Source organism: Cyclopterus lumpus, chromosome 9, assembly GCF_009769545.1.
Source record: "Cyclopterus lumpus isolate fCycLum1 chromosome 9, fCycLum1.pri, whole genome shotgun sequence".
In the NCBI taxonomy this organism is placed as follows: domain Eukaryota; kingdom Metazoa; phylum Chordata; class Actinopteri; order Perciformes; family Cyclopteridae; genus Cyclopterus; species Cyclopterus lumpus.
The window spans coordinates 5,227,563-5,247,058 of record NC_046974.1 but is presented as its reverse complement, the minus strand read 5'-3'; the positions used below and the strand labels follow the sequence as shown (position 1 = coordinate 5,247,058).

General features: G+C 43.9%; 2 protein-coding genes across 3 annotated transcripts; one reads left to right on the top strand and one right to left on the bottom strand.

The window, feature by feature from the left end:
- Positions 1 to 5,860: 5,860 nt before the first annotated feature.
- On the bottom strand, positions 5,861 to 8,908 carry spring1 (SREBF pathway regulator in golgi 1). Its single transcript, XM_034542611.1, has 5 exons — positions 8,187 to 8,908; positions 7,284 to 7,440; positions 7,021 to 7,172; positions 6,734 to 6,847; positions 5,861 to 6,332 (listed from the first exon to the last, which is right to left on the bottom strand). The coding sequence occupies exons 1-5, from the start codon at positions 8,280 to 8,282 to the stop codon at positions 6,249 to 6,251; spliced, it is 603 nt and encodes a 200-aa protein (XP_034398502.1). The 5' UTR covers positions 8,283 to 8,908; the 3' UTR covers positions 5,861 to 6,248.
- On the top strand, positions 8,856 to 17,214 carry rnft2 (ring finger protein, transmembrane 2). 2 transcript variants are annotated; one of them, XM_034542610.1, is made up of 10 exons: positions 8,856 to 9,109; positions 9,288 to 9,365; positions 9,566 to 10,086; positions 10,171 to 10,247; positions 11,012 to 11,112; positions 11,462 to 11,615; positions 14,865 to 15,014; positions 16,250 to 16,315; positions 16,470 to 16,571; positions 16,950 to 17,214. In XM_034542610.1, exons 2-10 carry the CDS (start codon positions 9,319 to 9,321, stop codon positions 17,082 to 17,084), a joined length of 1,353 nt encoding a protein of 450 aa, XP_034398501.1. In that variant the 5' UTR covers positions 8,856 to 9,109; positions 9,288 to 9,318; the 3' UTR covers positions 17,085 to 17,214. The 2 variants fall into 2 exon arrangements, with proteins under 2 accessions (XP_034398501.1, XP_034398500.1); XM_034542609.1 differs by having other exon boundaries at positions 9,073 to 9,109; positions 9,514 to 10,086.
- The last annotated feature ends 2,282 nt before the right edge of the window (positions 17,215 to 19,496 follow it).

The following is a 19,496-nucleotide window of genomic DNA, read 5'->3' as shown; positions in this document are numbered from 1 at the left end:
ATAAGGAAATGTTAACAGAATACAGATTTAAGTATATTCATCCAACGCGGTCGCTCGTTCATATTTTCCTTTTCCCAACATTATTGACTTGTGGCCCCTTTTTAAAAAAAAGAATGAATGTCTGCTTCCTTTCCCAAATATTTCGGAGCATACCACTGGACAAAAAGGCCCACTTTAAAAAAACAAAAAAACAATGAATACGGGAGATGAATTTGCTTGTAATTTATCAAAACAAAAAGAAAATCTGCCAATGGAACTATACGGAGAGAGTTTGCTTTGTGAGATTTTCTTGAAAAAAATCTTAAAATGAGCTATTTTGAGCCCGCTTACGATATTCAAAATGCATTGTAGTCCCTAAAACTCACTGGATTTTGTCTTGTGCCAAGGGTCGTGAGATACATTGATTGGTAATAAGCCAAATATATAGATTTTTGTCTTTTTGCACTTCTTTTGACCTCATTCTCTCATTCTCGGTTACATTTTGAGTCACGTGGTCTTTTCTTAGTGCTTGCCCCCCCCCCCCCATGTGACCTCGTGGGCTTTTTTTCCCGTTGACGTTGAATCATCGGCCCCCGGTCCACTCACACTCATAGCAGAAGATAATCACAAATATAGATAGTGCATTAAAACTCCTGAATCGGCATATGTGAGCAAGAGCTTCCCCCCCCCCCCCCCCCTTCGCATTGATGCAAAGAGTCACTTTAAAGCTGCTCTTGATCGATTTGGTGACACCCGACGACGGAAAGCCAGAAAATACAAACAAAAAGAGGCAAAAAAAACAAACAATAAAAGCACTTTGTTTGAATAAAAAAGTTGCGGCGACCCAAAAGAGGTTTGATTAACGCCTCACTGTGGCTCCTCCCCCTTTGTTCCATTATCCCCTGGAGTATTTCAATGTATTCCACCGTCAGATGTTTTATTGATACATGTTTAATCTGCTAGATGTGCATTTTACACACTGAATTATTATTATTTTATTTATTTATTAATATTCAGTTTTTTACAGATACAATTTCATGAATCGGTGGCTATTTCAGTTCCGGACGACGTTCCGAATGTCGCGGTTTCCGGCGGCACCGTTACCGAGAGGCTGCAGGACATCTACGTGAAGGATGTGCTTTTTAATTTGCACCTCTCAAAGGTAGAAGAATATCAGAGGGGCTCTTGGGAACACAGCCAATCGGTGTTGAGGCCCCCTGTCGCGCGCCAAGGGGGGGGACCCTCTTCAACCACCTGGCCACGATGAAGGCGTTTCTCACCGACGTGGAGTCGTTGCCGACGCCGCCGCCCCCCCCCCCCCCCCCCCCCCCCCCCCCCGCGCGGTGGAGCCACGGTCACGGCTACGCAAAACGAGTGTACGGAGGGGGGGTCATCGTCGCGCTGAAGGAATGGCTCGCGCACGTGTCACGGACACTCGAGGAGGACAAGAAAGTGTTTGACCAATGGGCAGCGGGGATCGGGAAACGACCCCGGTGAGGTCGCCGGGTGTCCTCGACCTTTAGAGGTGCAGATAATGTACTTTTCCTTCGTTCTTCTTCGTGGTTTAACCGTCACAACAACAAGCTGCAACTTTCTCAACATGCAAAATGAACATATCTATATACTGTGTATATATATATATATCTATAGAGATATATATATATATATATATATATATATAGATATATAGATAGATACACATGTATGTATGCATGCAATTCAGATTCTACATTATTCTGTATCAGTTTGCTTAAAAAGAGCTAAAGGTCAAGCAAATATATAAATATATCTACATATAGATATATATACCGACGTTTCGTTGCCTCAGTACCTGTGACAATAACGTTGAATCTGAATCTGAATATATATATATAGATGTATATATCTATCTATCTACATCTATATATATCGATATATATATATATATATATATATATATATATATATATATTTAGAGATATATCTATATATGGATGTATATATAGAGATATATATATAGAGAGATATATACATGTATGCATGTCTATATATATATATATATATATATATATATATATATATATATATATATATATATATAGAGAGAGAGAGAGAGATGTATATATATATATAAATTTAGAGCTATATCTCTCTCTCTCTCTCTCTCTCTCTCTCTCTATATATATATATATATATATATATATATATATATATATATATATATATATGTGTGTATGCCAGTAATGGAGTCCGACTCATGCTGTTGAACTGGACTGAACCGGGTGGACATGAGAGCATCTTGTTGGTCTGCATCACAGGATGTGTTGCATCAGAGAAGGGATGAATCAGACTGAGCATGTGACAGCTGATGTGTGTGTGTGTGTAAAACAATGTTATTTATGTTGAGCCTGAAGTGATGTAAGAAGACTTTGTGTTTACTTGTATACAACTTCAGCTGTTTGTGTGTGTGTGTGTGTGTGTGTGTGTGTGTGTGTGTGTGTGTGTGTGTGTGCGCGCGCGGTGAATAAAAAACAGCGATAACACGACTTATGTCTTCTCTTTATTATGAACTTATAATCATTGTCCAAACCAAAGCTCTGCATGGGTACAAATAGAGTTTATATATACATTTTTTTGTTTTAAAGGTGCTACATGAATACAGTTGTTATTATTTACATTACAATTGTTCATGAATGTGTTTGCCCTTCGTGACAGTTCAATATAGAAACCAGTGAGAACCCAGTCCCGCTGCTTATCTGTACGATCCTTTTTTTTTTTGTATTATGGGATGTGACACAGTGCGCCTGGATGGGCCTTCTGATTGGAGGCTCGCGTGCGCGCGCCCCTCCGTGCAAACTGAAGGAGCTGACGGCGCTCGCCAAAAGCCTGTCTGGAAACAGCTTGACGGCTTTGGTTAAGTAACGGCGCGCCTACTGAAGGTGACGCGCGCGCGCGTGCGTGCGTGCGCGCGTGCGCTTCGCTGGTCTTCATCGCCTCGCATTGTTTTTTTGACCTCTCTATCATCATATAACTAAACAACAACAACAACAACAACAATAAACCAGAAACACTTGTTCCCTGTTTATATTTAGCTTTCAGAGTTCAGTTTAATAAGGTGAGCACTTCATTGGTGGCATGGAAATAGTATTTTTGGACAATAACTTTGCAAAAGGTTAAGATTGTACAAGGAACATAGAATATTATGACTTTTTTTCTTGTGTTTTTTTTTCTTCTGTAATCTAAAATGTGCAATCGGATATGATTTAGTGGACGAATCGTTCAGTTATTCAATTTCTCAATTATTTAAGAGATGGAAATTATTATCTATATAGGCAGGCTTTTAGTGGGTCATATTGTGAATGTAACATGCTCACAATGCGTATACATGTGTAGTGTTCTTCTGTTATTGAAATATTGTTAGAATTATGAATTGAACCCTAAGAAAGAGCATCTACTGTCACTGACCTGCAGGTCGTATGGAAGTAGTGCATTTATAGCTTTTGCTTCAGTAAAAAGAGCAATTTCACAATGTATGCATATATACAGAAATATAGCATATACAGTCATAATATTACTGAAATACTTTAACTAATGCAGAATTTATATTTGTTGTCTTTGGAGGTGAAGTAAATGACTTTATGTTACTTTAGATGTTATGCGTCTCTTTAACCTCGATAACACCGTGGCGCTGTGAACATTTTAATCTGAAAAAAAGGAACTATAGCTGTAAAATATAAGTACAATATCAAAACTGTACTTCATACAGCATGATACAGCTGGCTGAGCTCATTTTGTGGGTGTCTGACATATTTAAAGCATGTATTTCATGTATGAATACTATAATAATTGAACATCTTTTCACTTGTGTGTCTTTTTAGTCATCACTCCTGTGTGTAAACAACATCATCTCCAACACTCGTGACATTGCGACATCGACACGCACCAACGGGGAATAATGCAGCTATTAAAACCATTTTAAAAAAAAATGTAATCTGCAGACACTTTTCTTTGCATGGCTGCATATTTTCGCGAGGTGATTAATTAACGTATGTTCTCCGTCGGTCCTCCTCCTCCAGGCCGAAGCCAACGGGGAGCACTTGGGCCCCGGGCTTCCCCCGAGCTCCTGGTCCACCAGAACTCTCCTCTGGCCGGGTCGAAGGTCCAGTGCAGCCTCCTCTTCATGGCCGGAGGCCTGAAGGAAGTCCTGGCGGACCAGAGGGACAACCTCAATCCCCTCCACGAGTCCCTCCACGAGAAGCTCGCCGCCACCGTCGCCACGGTCGAGATGCTCGCGGCGTGCGCGCGGAGTGTCCTCGGAGGGGAGTGGCCGTGGAGCCACACTCTGCTGGAGGCAGCGGGGGTCTATCTGGACTGGATGGAGTCCATGTTCGGGGTCCACATTCCCAAGGTCAAAGGGAAGGATAAGTACTGAGAGGGGAGTGGATACCTCTTGTAATGGGGCCCGGTTACAGTTTACGGAGGCTATTTCTATTTGTTTTTTAAAAGGTAAATTAAATTGTTGATGCTTATTTGGGACATTTTGAAACATCTGTCTCACTTTTGATACTCTTTGAATAAATGGAGGAAAACCATGCAAATATATTGGCATTTTATTTTTTTGAACAGACAGCCTTTAAAAGGTGCGTATAGCTTTAAGGGGGATAAATGTAATGCGTATAATCAAGTTGTGTAGACTTTAAAGTATGGAGAAAAAAAAGAGAATGAGTCGTTTATAATGCAGCGGGTTTCTACCGTAGCCCAGGAGGGACAAACTAAACCGTTTGCACTCCGCGACCTCACCGCTAGATACCGCCAAATCCGACACAGCGCAACTTTTCAAGGAGATCAAATAAACTACGGAGTCACGATTTTAGCCATTTCTTTTCACATCTGTTTCCAGCAGACATTTTTGAAGAAGAAGAAGAAGAAGAAGAAGAAGAAGAAGAAGAAGAAGAAGAAGAAAAAAAGAAGCTGGATAAGAAATGGCTGCGTTCAAAATAAAACTCCGCGACACGACATCGTTCCCGCGTGGCCGTAATTAATCAACTTGCCAGAGAGGCAAATTAAAAGGGTCTCTAATACATTTCCTAATTACACGACGGTTTTGTTTTCTCGGCCATCACGATGATTAATTGTTACGCTCTGGCCGTCCATCCCTTGTGTGCGGGCGGCGTTAGCCCGCGGTGGGAAAGAGAAGCTGATAAGAATCGCCCACACGGAGAGCCACCGGTTTTTTGGACTCCAATCAGCGAAATTGAAATGTGTGGACAGATGGGACAGCGCGCGGGAAGGCAGACACGTCTGTCAAACACGCCTCAAAGCAAACGCAAGAGGACGCAAACTCGGTCACAAAGATTAATGTGGGCCCCGGCCGCCTCAAATTGAGTCATCAATTTAATATTCAGTTAGAAAGTCCGATGTTTTCCAGGTTCTGAATGAGCTTCAAAACGAGTCCGCAGAGGTCCGAATGCGTTACAGAACTGAGAGAACGCCGACGTCTGTAATAAGTGCACGTGTACGTTCAAATTCTATATATTCGTAATGACAAAAAACGCGGCTCTTGACTGGATACCGTCCATTTGTTCCGTGAGTGCAATGCTCTTTTTTTTTTTTTTAGCTGATAAAATTAAATGAATTCTCGATCATGCTGCGCTATTTATTTTTCTTAAGCACATTAAAGAACCAAAAAAAAAAACGCCGGCACTCACCATAAAAAAGGGGCTTCGAATTTATCGTTTATTTATTTTTATGTATGAGCTTTATCAAAATACATAATCTTCTGCAGGCCTTTGATGGCTCTAGATGCTTACATCACCTTTATTTTGGGATAAACTACACACATAATGCGACGTTGAACTGCTCTTTACACCTGTAATACACAACATACACATTTCAAGTCACCTTTAATAAAAAAAGTTTTCTTTAATTTCACAGTTACTTTTATTAAATAGTTTCATATGCATGCACTAGACACAGAATCAATGACACATTCTTTGCTGTATTTATTATTAAACAAACATGAAATGGCTGTTGCCCACTTTTATAAAAGGCCTATTTTATGACATGAACCGGTTTGAGGCGGATGAGGTTCCCTCTACGTCGACCTGATGATCATCACGGATGAATGTACGGAGCGGTCTGTGCACTTATGAAGTGTAAATAATCAAATCGCATACGGCTTTTGTCCGTTCGGTTTATGTTGGTTTTTCGATGTCGCCGTCCCTTTGCCTCGATAACGCAAAACAATTGTCCGAGCGAGCGTTTTTTTCCGCCCGTTGCCGTGACGGCGCTCACATGGGGAGGAGCTCTGGAGGACTCTCTCCGTAGCAGTACTTGGCTTGAGGGTTCCGGTAGGTGTTCTCATGTTGAACGCTCTGCGTGAAAGAAGGACAAAAAGAAAAGAATAAAACACGTTCATATATTTAAGTATTTACACGGAGTGTGAAACGTTCGTCAGCTGCAAGCAATTCAGCTCCAGAAGCCATTGAAACACAGATTTTTAGGAATTTGTCCGACGGCAACAAATTAAAATAAGATGCATCCTGAGATTTGTAAATCAAAAACAAGTTAGAATGAATGTGAATTGTTTTCTCTAGAGAATATATGGATGATATAAAACAATAATAATAATAATATTCATTATCCTCTATCTAACTTTGAAAAAATACACAAATGAATATTAAATGAGTGAAATATTTTTTCTGACGGATTCTGTATTTAGGAAGATTGTGTTCTCTCAGAATTGACCTTATTTTTCCTAAATCTCATAACTTACTTGTGACGAGGTCCTACACTTGGCCAGGCACAGCTCAAAATGATCCTCCACAGCGGTGAAGAGGTTCTGGAAACCTTCGGCTGCACGATTCAGGAAGCGCTCGAGGAGAGGTTGCTGGGGGAGAAGTTCACAGATAAGAGAGCGAGCGCCGCACCAAGTGCAGATTTCAATCCGTTCGACACGTTCTTTTCTCTCCCCCTTATATCGGATCTGAACGACGCGTTACTTTCTAGACGACGGTAAACGCCCCCCACGAACCCTGAACGTCCTTGACGGTGACAGATTACCTTATCGGGCTGGAGGCAGCAGGACACGCAATACTCGTAGATGCTACAGCAGCCGTTGGCCAGGCAGCTCTTACAAATGTACTGCCTGGAGCTGGGAGCGTTGACGTTGCAGCAGCCGTTCACCAGCAAGTCGTTTCTCTCGCAGACGTAACCTGTAAAACACGAACGCGGGGAGAAGAGCGACACATTTGATTAGGAGGCGGTGGGGCGAGCATCGTTGGGGGGTGGGGGGGGGGCATCGGCGTAGCGGCAGCACTGCTCACCGAGTTCGTCCGTGAGCAGCGTCTTGCCCTGGATGGAGTTCCTGCACCGGGTTATCTGCCGGCTGCTGTTGCCCAGGTTGAAGCGGACCTTCCAGGGGATGCGATGGTCTGAGTCTCTAACCTCCAAGAGCGTGCGGTCCCGTATGGTCCGCTCCTCCTGCAGAGATGCACACAAGGAGAGAGGCCCGGATGAAGTGCCGTCGACATTATGAGCTGTAAAGTGAGACGATGCGGTATGGCTGGACATTTTTCTGACCCCCCCAAATAACACAACTGACACTTCTGAGAAGTAAAAATGCTCTTTTTTCCTCCCTTGAACAAAAGAAGACACCGTTCACACATCTTAAACATTTTGTTGACAAAGCAGCTGTGCAAAAAAAAAAAAAAGACCTTTACCCAAACCAGGAGTCAAATCAGGTCACATGAATATGTCCATGAAGAAATAAATAGATCTGCAAATTGAATCTCTTAATCTTTGAAGTCATCTTTTAAGAAAACATGCAGGAAGTTCACAACTTCCCGCAGTTATCCGTTATCTGCATTAGTAAACAGATTTGGGTTTTAGATTACCGATCAGACAAAACAAGTAACACAAGTGTTACTTTTGGGCTGTAAGAAATTGTGACGTCAATTGTTCAGTAGACGTTGAATTGTCCCCAAGATACTGATAGATTGACTTTGCAGCACCAAATATTCGGAGGCCTCTCGTGTATTAAGCCATCGAGGGGGCAACGTCTCAGGTTCAATGAGCCAGGGTACGCTTTTGGGCAATATTGTTTTTTTTTGTTTCGCAAAAGGAGCATCAATGTGCATCAATAGTAATAACAATGCACTCTGTTTTCACACAGCCACCGAGGCTCTTGCATCCAGACAGCCCCCACCGTGCAGTGCGAGTGTCTCTACCTGTTTGAGTGTGCTGGTGAGGAAGTAGATGAGAGACAGGCCGAAGACGACCCCCAGCACCCAGCGCTTTCTCAGTAGCCGCCGGAGCACCATCATAGCATGGCTTTCTTGGGCAGGGGCCGGTGACAGAGGCGGTCCAGACCATCAAAACCTCCAGGAGGGGCGGGGTATCAATCCTGACGTATTTGTCAGGACTGAGTAGCGATGACTCTCTTTAACTAGCTTAAACAGCAAATGTGATAAATGAATCAAATGTGTTACCAGTTGGTCACCAACACATGGGAGACGTTGTGTTTTTCAGTGGGCAGGACAATGGCTAACCCATGTTGCAGGTTGGAAGACGCAGATAGGGACACATGGAAATATGCAAACTGTGAATACTGCGCTGATTAAAAGCTCGAGACAGCAGTTGTTGTTAGTTAACTGGAGGGCGCGTGAGCTCGTTCGCGTTTCATCTTTTAAAAAGAAAAGAAAAGCCTGCTTTGTTAGCCTGCTAGCTAGCTGCAGTTAGCGTTAGCTTTTCCTAGCTAAAACACCGACGGCAGGAAAATAAAAAAACATTAATATCGCGACGCTGTGACGCGGAATGTCTCCGCGGTCTCTCTCTTGAAGGGACGCGTCCAAAACGTTAAACGTCTGACGAGCGGCGACGTCTGACAACCTCCACCATCTGCGAAACGAATTTCCAACCCGGATGTGGTGCGGCAGGGGAAGGAGGACGCTGATTGGTTGACACGCAGGGCGTCGCTGACGTCATACCGGAAGTTTTTCTTTTTTCTTCTTCTTCTTCTTCTTCTTCTTTCCTCCTTTCACAGCTGCAAGCCGTCGGAGCATCTCTCCGCTGCAGCATCAGCAACAACCGAGCTAATAAACTGACACTAAATATGCCCGGAAGTGCGGGCCGATTCTCTGAACTAGCTCAGGTAAAAACAAAAATAATAATTAAAAAAAATAATAATAATGTGCGCGTGTTGTTCAGCTCGCTGTCTGACGAAAGCAGAATATTTGAGGGGAACCAGCTGCTAGCCGGGGGGGGGGGGGGGGGGGGGGGGGGGGGCCTCTCTCAAGTCAGTCAGACACTGTTGATTTGTGTGTTTGCAGGGCCGGACCATGTGGTGATGAGCGGTGTGCCATGCAGAGGAGACACAGCAGCAACACGGATGGCATGCCCTCTGAAAGGTGAGGAGAAAAGCTCTCAGGCCCTATGTAGCCCCCCCCCCCCCCCCCCCCTGTGTACATGCATACAGTCTTTCATTGTCTAGTGATCCCATAGATGTCTACCATGTCCCTGCAGTAACCAAGTGTTTTTTGTCTTTTTTTTCTTTAGCCATTGTCCAGGCTAAAGATATTTTTTGCATCCCCGCTTATTTCGCACTCAGGAGCCGAAGCCAAACTCTGGGATCGGAGAGCAGCCTGGATGAGGGCGGCGTGTTCGACTGCCTGAAGCCCGACTCACCCGCCTCGCCCCAGCAGATCTTCTCCGGCCTGGTGGGCGTCCCCTCCGGCTCCGTCTCCTCTGCCCAATTCCAGGCGGCCGGCATAGTCCTGGGCTCTCCCCCGGAGGTTTTCATCCAGATGACGGCATCGTCCAGAGAAGAAGGAGGACCCCACCGCACGGAGGTTGGACCTTTCCTCCCTCGGCCGCCCCCGCACCACCACCACCACCACCACCTCCACCATTTCCACCACCAGCCCCTGCAGCACAGGACCTCGTCTCTGCTGCAGCAGGCCGCGACGGCAGGCGGCTCGGAGAGGCACGGCTCCAGGGAGGAGGCCCAGGAAGAGCCGTCCACGCCAGCGCCGGCCCTGTCTGAGCTGAAGGCGGTCGTCACATGGCTGCAGAGAGGCTTCCCCTTCATCCTCATCCTGCTGGCTAAAGTCTGCTTCCAGCACAAGCTAGGTACATGTGCTGCTCACAGTGTCTGACCGTACACTGACATGCATCAAAGAGTCGTACTGATGATGTGTCACTTCTCTCCTGCAGGTATTGCTGTCTGTGTGGGCATGGCCAGCACATTCGCCTACGCCAATTCCACGTTTAGGCACCAAGTGTCACTACGGGTAAAAAAAATAAATAATAATAACTACAGTACTTCAACCGATACAGGTTTTAAAGACAATGACAACATCTCATATTTGTATATGTTAGCTTGAATACTAGATGCACACGTAGTCTCAGATCAAAGTCCGGCTAACATTTTCACACATGCCTAATATTAAAGGATGAGGCTGGTGTTATTTCATATTTTTCGTTCATCTGCCCGTCCATTCACGTGATATCTTAATATCTTCGTATTTGGCACTAAAGTCCACTCAAGAGAGAAATGGTTAGAATTTGGGGGTCAAAGGTGAAGGTCAGTGTGACCTTAAAGTCCGTCCCATTCTCGTGAATACGATATCTCAGGAACACCTTGAGGGTTCATTTGTGATCTTGAAGGTATAGTTTTCATTTTAGTATAGGCAAAGTCATTTCCTAAAACAGGGTACTTTGGTTTTTATTAAACATTACTCACACAGGAGTTAATCGTGCACTTGTTGCCATGGATATAAATACACAATAAGATGTATCGGACGTTGGATACACAATGAGTTCATCATTGGTTTTGGTCTTTTTCGTGGAATTTGTTCACCGGCCTCATCCTTTTGAGTTATTTAAACGGTAACGTTGCAAAAAAACCCAGAAAGTTCTGTGTCAGTGAAAAAAAGAGGGCGCATACACACAAGCTCACAGTCAGTCGGAACCAACAAACGCACCACGATGTAATAGACATTTGGGACATTATTGCAATTTTTAGGTGTAAAGGAATTGTTTTGTGTGTTGCCAGGCGGAACGTTCCGTATGCGTCGCTCTTTGGATCGTCACGTTCCTCGCGGGGAACATCGTGTACATCTACTACACATTCAGTCACGAGGAGCTGCACAACAGGTAGTTTACCCGCAGGTATTCAGTAGCCGTGTGTTTGACGCCTGCCATGTGTGTGTGTGTGTGTGTGTGTGTGTGTGTTTTAATTTCTACGTTTTTAGTTTTTTTTTTTTTTTCATTTTTGACTTTGGTTTCCTTTAGGGAGCGTTCCTGTTGTCTGGTCTTGTCCTGTGAGTATTTTGTGTGTTTTTAAAAAAAATTTGTTTTATTTCATTTTGGTTTCAAGCGCATTCAACATTTGTTGCCTTTTGTGTTGCTCGTCATCCTTCCATCCTGTGTGAAACCGCCAGACCTCCCCCGATAACAACAACTCTTCCACATGTTGTTGTTGTTGTTGTTCTTTTTCTTCCAGCCTCATATTTTCCAAGCCCAACCTCAACAGCTTTGACTTCTTCGATCTGATCTGGGCCGTGGGCATCAACGACTTTGTCCTCAAGTACTTCACCGTCGGCCTGAAATGCTTTCTCCTCTTTTTGCCCAAGATTCTCCTGGCTTTCAAATCCAGGGTAAGAAATCCACATCAATTCCTCTACAGAAAATGTGACTTTTTAATTCATTATTCTTCGACGTCTTCTTAATTCAGTAGAAACTGTAAATTCATGAGCTCAAACTCGCACTTATAATGGCATTTTCATACAATTCCTTGATTTTTATAATTCAAAATCGTCATGCAAAAAGGCAAAATAAATGAGCTGGTTCCAGTCCGTAAAAAAAAATGTATTAAGTATCATTAGGTATGTAAATTATATATCTTATACATTTCAACAGCTGAAAAAGAGGCCCAAATGAAGATCTGGACTAACTTGTAACCTTAAGGTTTTTAACTCTTTGCTGCTTTACTGCAAAAGAGCATGTAGGGTTGTATTTGTCCTTTAAAACGCATTAACTGACCGACCAATCAAAAATCACTTAAAAGGCATCGAATCTAATCTGACCGCCACATTCATGTTTAGTTTTTCCATAACACGGTACAACAAAAAGAAGAAGATTGAGTTGCAGGAAGTTCACTGACTAAAGTTGGCAGACAATATAAATTATAAAATAAGAACATTTGCTCGACGGTGATGAAATCCTCCGCTGAGTGAAGAAAGTGCTAAAGGGTCGCAGTGTGAAACTGCTCTGTATTCATTAGGTGTGTGTGTGTGTGTGTCTGTGTGTGTGTGTGTGTGTGTGTGTGTGTGTGTGTGTGTGTGTGTGTGTTTGTGGTTAGTCTGGCCTGAGGCAACAGACTATGACTGCACACACACACACACACACACTTTGATTTCCATGCAGGTGCAGCTCATATTCCTGGTGTGTGTGTGTGTGTGTGTGTGTGTGTGTGTGTGTTGGATGGGGGGGGGGGGGGGGGGGGGGTTACAAAGTATTAGGATTACATTTTCCGCTGATAAACAGACCTACAGGCGTCTCAGAACCACGGCGGCCAGCATCTGAGCTCATTCGCCCTCGAGGGGATTGCACGGGTGAGGTCATCCCTCCCTGGAGCTGGACCATCATTACCTGTCTCCCCCCCCCCCCCCCCCCCCCCCCCCCCCCCCCCCCCCCCCCCCCCCCCCCCCCCCCCCCCCCTCCGCCCACACACACGCACATAATTTGACAGCTTTGAGGGACGCACATTGAGGATTTTAGTTGAATCCCAGATGGTATCCTCACTGTCCTCTCCTCAGCCCGTCAACTTCATCGCTGCGCGACACTAACGAGCCTCCGTAACCGTAACGAGGGCGGTCTCGCGTCTCGCCGCCCGTGCGTGAATCTTACTCCTTGCGTGTTGCTGCGAGTGCGTTCTGTGTTGTTTTAGGAGGGTCCTCTGACACTTGTCGTAGTTTCTAAATGTCGATTTGTCTGGAGACAAGATTTAATGTTGAAGCCTTTCTTTATTGTGCACAATTTCATATTTAAAAAAATACATTACTGATGTTTTATGACGAAGGAAATGCTATCAACATGCTCATTAGACTCATTGGAACAGCAAATGTAAACTTAATATCACAGGACACTTTTAGGGGAAAGTCCATGGAAAAATGAATAGATATGTTTGTGCAGGCCGCACGTTTGGTTGATTAACAATATCTTGTCAATAAGTTGTATGTGTGTAGTTTTAGAGTGCATAAAGCAGGGCTCACACGATGCAATGAAACCAGATAAGGAGGAACCGACTCGACCCGGGCCTGCAGCGCCGCTCGCTCCAACTCGTTGGCTTCGGTCCAAACTTTTTAAGATTTGACAGTTTTTTTTAAAGCGTGGGCGTGATGGGCACCGTGGGAGACGAGGCCGAGGGGACAATAAGGAAGATGAATTAGCCACTCGCGGAGGCCTTCCCTCCCCGAACCAACCTGGCTGCCTGTGTGGCTCTTCAACCCACAGTCATCAATCTTTGTCAGCGCACATCCAGGAAGTCATTATGCAAGCCGGGATGCCACGGGGGCCATTAGGGAATCAAGTTTGCCTTCATTGTGCTCCGATTTTAAACCGTCCCCCAATTCACTTTGTAGCAGTCAGAAGTTATTATAATTTTTTTTTTTCGAGGGTCCTATTTTGATTTATTTTTTATAATAATTTTTTTAAGGCAGCTAGCAAGCCCCCGTAGGGCAGTTTTTAATGCGGGCACTGGGTAGCAGGTGGAAGGAGCCGCTGCCAGTTTCCCCTTGCAGTGTGGGGGGGGGGAAATTGCCTGTGCTGCTGTGAATCTGCGGAGCGCTGGACGGCAGCCATGTTTGGGCTGGAGGCGTGCGGCTTTTTAAGCTTTTAATACCGCACTGCTCTTGACTAGATAGAAGAGTGCCTCGGAGCTGTTCAGCTCTTTACAGCTTCTTCTTTTTTTTTTTTTGGACAGTAAAAGAGTGGATAAGAGGAAGAACGCGTGTTTTTATTTAGTCAAACTTTTGGTGGAGCCTTAAAATACATTCCCAGTCACCGCCCACCTCCTGGAGCATGGTCCGTATACCAGAAGTGGACCTCATCACCGTGATGTCACCTTTTTTGGTTTGTTGACTTCGGTTTTCGAAGCTTCGACTTGGGCGTTTAGGCCGTCGCCATCTTGGTTTTTTGTCCGTCGCCATCTTGGTTTTTTTTGGCTGTCGCCATCTTGGTTTTTGGCCGTCGCCATCTTGGTTTTTGGCCGTCGCCATCTTGGTTTTTTGGCCGTCGCCATCTTGTTTTTTTTGGCTGTCGCCATGTTGGTTTTTGGGCCATCGCCATGTTGGTTTTTGGGCCGTCGCCATGTTGGTTTTTGGGCCGTCGCCATGTTGGTTTTTGGGCCGTCGCCATGTTGATTTTTGGGCCGTCGTCATGTTGTTTTTTTGGCCGTCGCCATCTTGGTTTTTGGGCCGTTGCTATTTTTTATTTTTGCCAAGTGACACGAGAGGTTTGAGCACCAATCGAACTCTAAATAATTGATAACTGATATTTTTTTTAACATTTACAATTTAGTTTTTAAGAACTGAAAACACAGTGAAAAGGTTAAAGTTCTTAGAAGAAAACACAAACAACTCTCAAACCTGAGACCTGTCAGTCACAAGGTAGCCCCGCCCTAAAGCATATCCTGCTTTATTGTCTGTACTCTAATGAACATATTTATTAAAACCATAAACTAATGTGTACTGAGGGAATAAATCAAGAGAGAAGTAGAGTAATTTTCTCATAGACTTCTATTCGATCTGACTTCTTCGCCCCTCCAATGGAAGTTTAATGCACTTTTCAGACCCTGAAGTTCTCTCCTGTACTATTGTACTTTATAATTGTTTGTGTTTATCTAGGGTAAATTCTACCTGCTGATAGAGGAGCTGAGTCAGCTGTTTCGGGCCCTGGTGCCCATCCAGCTGTGGTACAAGTACATCATGGGAGAAGACCCGTCCAGCAGTTACTTCCTGGGAGCCACACTCATCATCATCTACAGCCTCTGCAAGGTAATCGGTGCCCGGTAGCCATTTTTTTTTTAATTTAAAATGCGCAGCCAGTAAAAGCTGCACAGAGCTTTTGATTTAATTTTTCATGAAGTCATTAGAGATGTTACTAAAGTTCTAACGTGTTGCTGCCTCTTAAAAACTAACTTATTTATTAGCCCTCTGCTTGAAAAAATTGCATACCCAAACTGAAGAGGGTGTATCTCTGCAACCACACAAGTCTATTTGCATATGTTTTGTGTTTATAATAACGACAATAATTGTGAGCTTTTGTTCAGATATGTAAAAGTCTATATGTTACTGGTTATTATTACATTACATGTCATTTAGCTGACGCTTTTATCCAAGGCGACTTACAATAAACTATTTATATTCATATTAAATGAATGCAGCTGACTGTTTAAACCTTTCCTGAATCATAGTAAACTAGAACGGGCACTCGGTAGAGCGCATACCTTCGCCGCAGCCACTTTTTGGTACTTGGCATGAGAGTGTGGGGAACAGTAAATTGATGTAACTTGATACCAGATATTGTGGTAAACATCACAAAAGAATTATGTATGAACATCAGCCTTGATTTATGATTTTGACCTTTGTATGTTGCATGAGAGGGTGGGGAACAGAACAGTGGTGCTGTTTTCATGCAAATCGGATAAGAATTGACTGTGTTATGACAAACCCCGCACATTTTGCAAGGTCGTGACCCCCCCCTGACCTTCGACCCTCAACCGCTAAGAAAGGTTATGACGTCATTGTATCATGTCGTATATCACAAGATCGGGCATTGAATTCTGAACATTTTGGCATTAGTTGCATGCCAATTGGATAAAAATGTACCGCGTTATGATAAAAATACGATTTTGACCTTTTCATAAACTTGACCTTGACCTTTGACCCGATCGCTCCCAAAATCTAATCAAATGGTCCCCGGATAACAGCCAATCATCCCACCAAATGTCATGCGATTCGGTTTAATACTTTTTGAGTTATGCGAATAACAAACAGACATATTTACAAATAAATACACAGCGATCAAAACAAAAGTATTTTGCGGAGGTAAATATGTGACGCGTCTCTCTGCAAAGGTTGACTGTAATAAAGTGAAATTAGAGAGTATTTAGTGAAGGGAATTCAGGTGAGAGATCTGGCATTTTCTCTTCCTTTCCTTCTCTAATATTTACGGTTGCAATTGTCGTTATGATGAAACAAAAACCGATGGTGCTTTTGTGGTTTTGCAGTCCTTTGACATCTGTGGACGAGTGTCTGCCATCCGCAAGGCCCTGGTCATGCTCTGCAGCTCCCAGGTCAGATTCAAACTATTATTTTTACTCTTTTCTAAATATCTTTACACACACACACACACACACACACACACAGAGCAATGCTCAACTTGACGTTGTGGCATCGAGATTTAAAGACGATTTCTTATTCCTTTTTCTTTTTTCCCGTCTCCTCCAGAGTTATGGAATGAGGGCCGGCGGTCAGCAGTGCAGCGAGGCGGGCGACGTCTGCGCCATCTGTCAGGCGGATTTCAGAGACCCCATCGCCCTCCTCTGTCAGGTAAGGACTCTGCTGACTACACGGGACACACACACACGCACACACACACACACACACACACACACACACACACACACACACACACACAAGTGAACCGTTCGGTGTGGATGGAGAAAGGTGAGAAGTCGATCGTTTTTTTTTAGTTTCAGACAGAAAACAAAACCATTTGATGTACAAGTGGTCCCTGCAGGGTCAAAGGTCAGCATTTGGGCCTCTTGGACACACAAAACGCTCCCGCGGGGTTGATCTTTAATTTTTCCCTGTGCTATTCATGCTCACTTAAAAAAAACACTGTAAATAACAACGATCGGGGGGGGGGGGGGCTGTAATGAGCTTTTTTTTTTTTTTAAAGAGATGCGTGCATGTGTTCCTCCGCAGCACGTGTTCTGCGAGGAGTGCCTGTGTTTGTGGTTCGACCGGGAGCGGACGTGTCCGCTGTGCCGCTCCACCGTCATCGAGGCCCTGCGATGCTGGAAGGACGGCACCACCTCGGCTCACTTCCAGATCTACTGAGCTCTCGACTCGACCCCCCACCAAGAAGGCCGTGACGGTGCCCACGTGTATATTTGCGAGTCCAGACAGCGGCGTGGCGTCCTTTCGCTGTTTGTCTTCGTCGCGGGGTAACTTATCAGGCTAAAAGCGTAGTAACACACAACATGTAGGGGGGGGAGGGGGGGCTTTCATTTTAGAGGCATTTGCAAAGACCAGGGGTCTCATTTACGGAAGGTGAAATGTTTGCGTACGTTCAGACGAGGAAATGCACGTGCGCCAAAACGCATTCGGATTTATAAAACCTCACCTAGGCCTGTCGGTTATTCACGGATTCCCAAATCCACCTGTGAATGTGCCTCACGTCCCGCCCTCTACGCGTCAGGTTATTTTGGATATTGCGTAATGACCGTCTAGGGGTGTGTGTCGTCACCAAGGCACCGTGGTCATAGCCTTGTTTTTTGAATTTTAGTCAGTGGGGATTTACCACCGCTAAATCTATTATTTTACAAAAGAAGTTTGATAGGTGAATCCAATTTATTCAATCTATTATTATTATTATCTTATGGCATTATGATTAGGACCGATAATGAGGAGCACGGAGCGATTTGTACGCTTTTCGTGCCCCCCTCTCCCCCCCCCCTTTTTTTTTGTGCGTACGCCAACGGTGATAAATGAGACCCCAGAACATAAAAAAAATATGCCGATCGCATTATTTTCAGTGCGGACACGTTGTGGAAGAGGCCTACACGAAACACACGATGAAAGAATGTTCCCTTTTGATGTAGTGTGGCGATAATGTAAAACACTCACGCATTCACACTCTTATTTGTGGTACACTTGTCACATTTCTTTGTATATTTTATGATTTTTTATGAATTAATGCAATTTTTAATTCAAGGTTTTGCTGTATTTTATTTTTTTGGAACACAAAGAAATGTCTTGGAACAATTTGCAAGAAGAAAATCATAATGTCTGTAAGTAGAATTGAAAAAGAAATTAGGTTATTTAGATATTGCGTAATGACCGTCTAGTAGGATTTGGAGTGGGAGCTCCTATGTGACACTCGTCATCTCGTTGTTATTCCAATGTTGTTGTTATGAATAATTTCTTTATAGAATAGTCATTCCTGGGTCGACTCTGTTGCAGAGCGCATTGCAGTGTGGCGGTTTTACGTTTTAAATTAAAGCACTTTGAGCTCATTCTTTTTTTGAAATCGAGCGTATTTCTTGTCCAAGTGGAAAGACACCCGCAGAGAATTTATTTCAGAAAGATTTTTTTATTAATTTACCTACGAAAAATCCATATGAAATATTGAATAAGTATAAATAGCGCACACAAACATTTATAAAAAAGACAGTTTCAGTAAATCTGCTCACAATACACTTAATATATATATATATAATCAGAGAAAAGCTTATTTCTAAAAATCACAGCCCCCACCCCAGATGCTGCTAAAGCACAATGTGTAAACATCAACACTGTAGAAAACACCTATAAAATAATAAATAAAAAGCATCCATCCTCTCAGTATTCACATGTTTTACACGGATAGTTTAGCTTATATGTAAAAAGGTACAGTGCATTATGAAGCTCACAAACGGGGTCTACCTCAGTGCATTTGTTTTTTCCAGGACTGCTGCACTAACATACATTTACAGGTACAAATCAGTCCCCCCCCCTCTGCCTCTGCCATGAATGCACTCGCATGGTGGGAGGTGGAAATTCAAGAGGAGGCCGATTCGTAAGCTTTTCCCTCCGCTCTACCAGGGGAGGATTACATCACTGTTTTGTAACTGGGATGAGAACCACAAAGGGGGGGGGGGGTAGAGCTGTCTGACTGCAGGGCTGCTGGAGTTCAGTGTCTGTCAGCTCGTTACGAAACTCTCAGTGCATCTTCATCGGGCCTGAGGAAGTCTTCATGACATATAGAGTTTAGTCAAGACTCAAAGTTATGACCCTGAAGAGCTCATTTAAATCCTCCTCCTCGCTGCACGCCTTCCATCCTGGACCGCATCCTCCGACTCTCCCGCATCCCTCGTTTGCGTGAGCCCTTTCCTCGTGCACGGTCCCAAAGGCACCATCTATAAAAGATATCACATATACACTTAATTGGCACGTGACGTGTAGTTTTTTTTCGAGGGGGGGGGGGGGGGGGGGGTTCATATGTAATAAAACCAGGAAGATGCGATACCTTTTTCAGAAGTCAGATTTAGGGTGCTTTAAGAATATAAAACAAAAAGACAAAAACAAACCCACCCATTTCGAACATTTACTATCCCCCCCCGGAAACATTCCCAAATAGAAAATTCCGTATTAAAAGCCACGAAGAACATAGTTTGCCTAGTGGATTGTTTTTGTTTGCCGGTATACAGAATTTTAAATCACCGAAAACGTGATTATTATCAAATATAAAAAGTACCAGTCAACACTAAA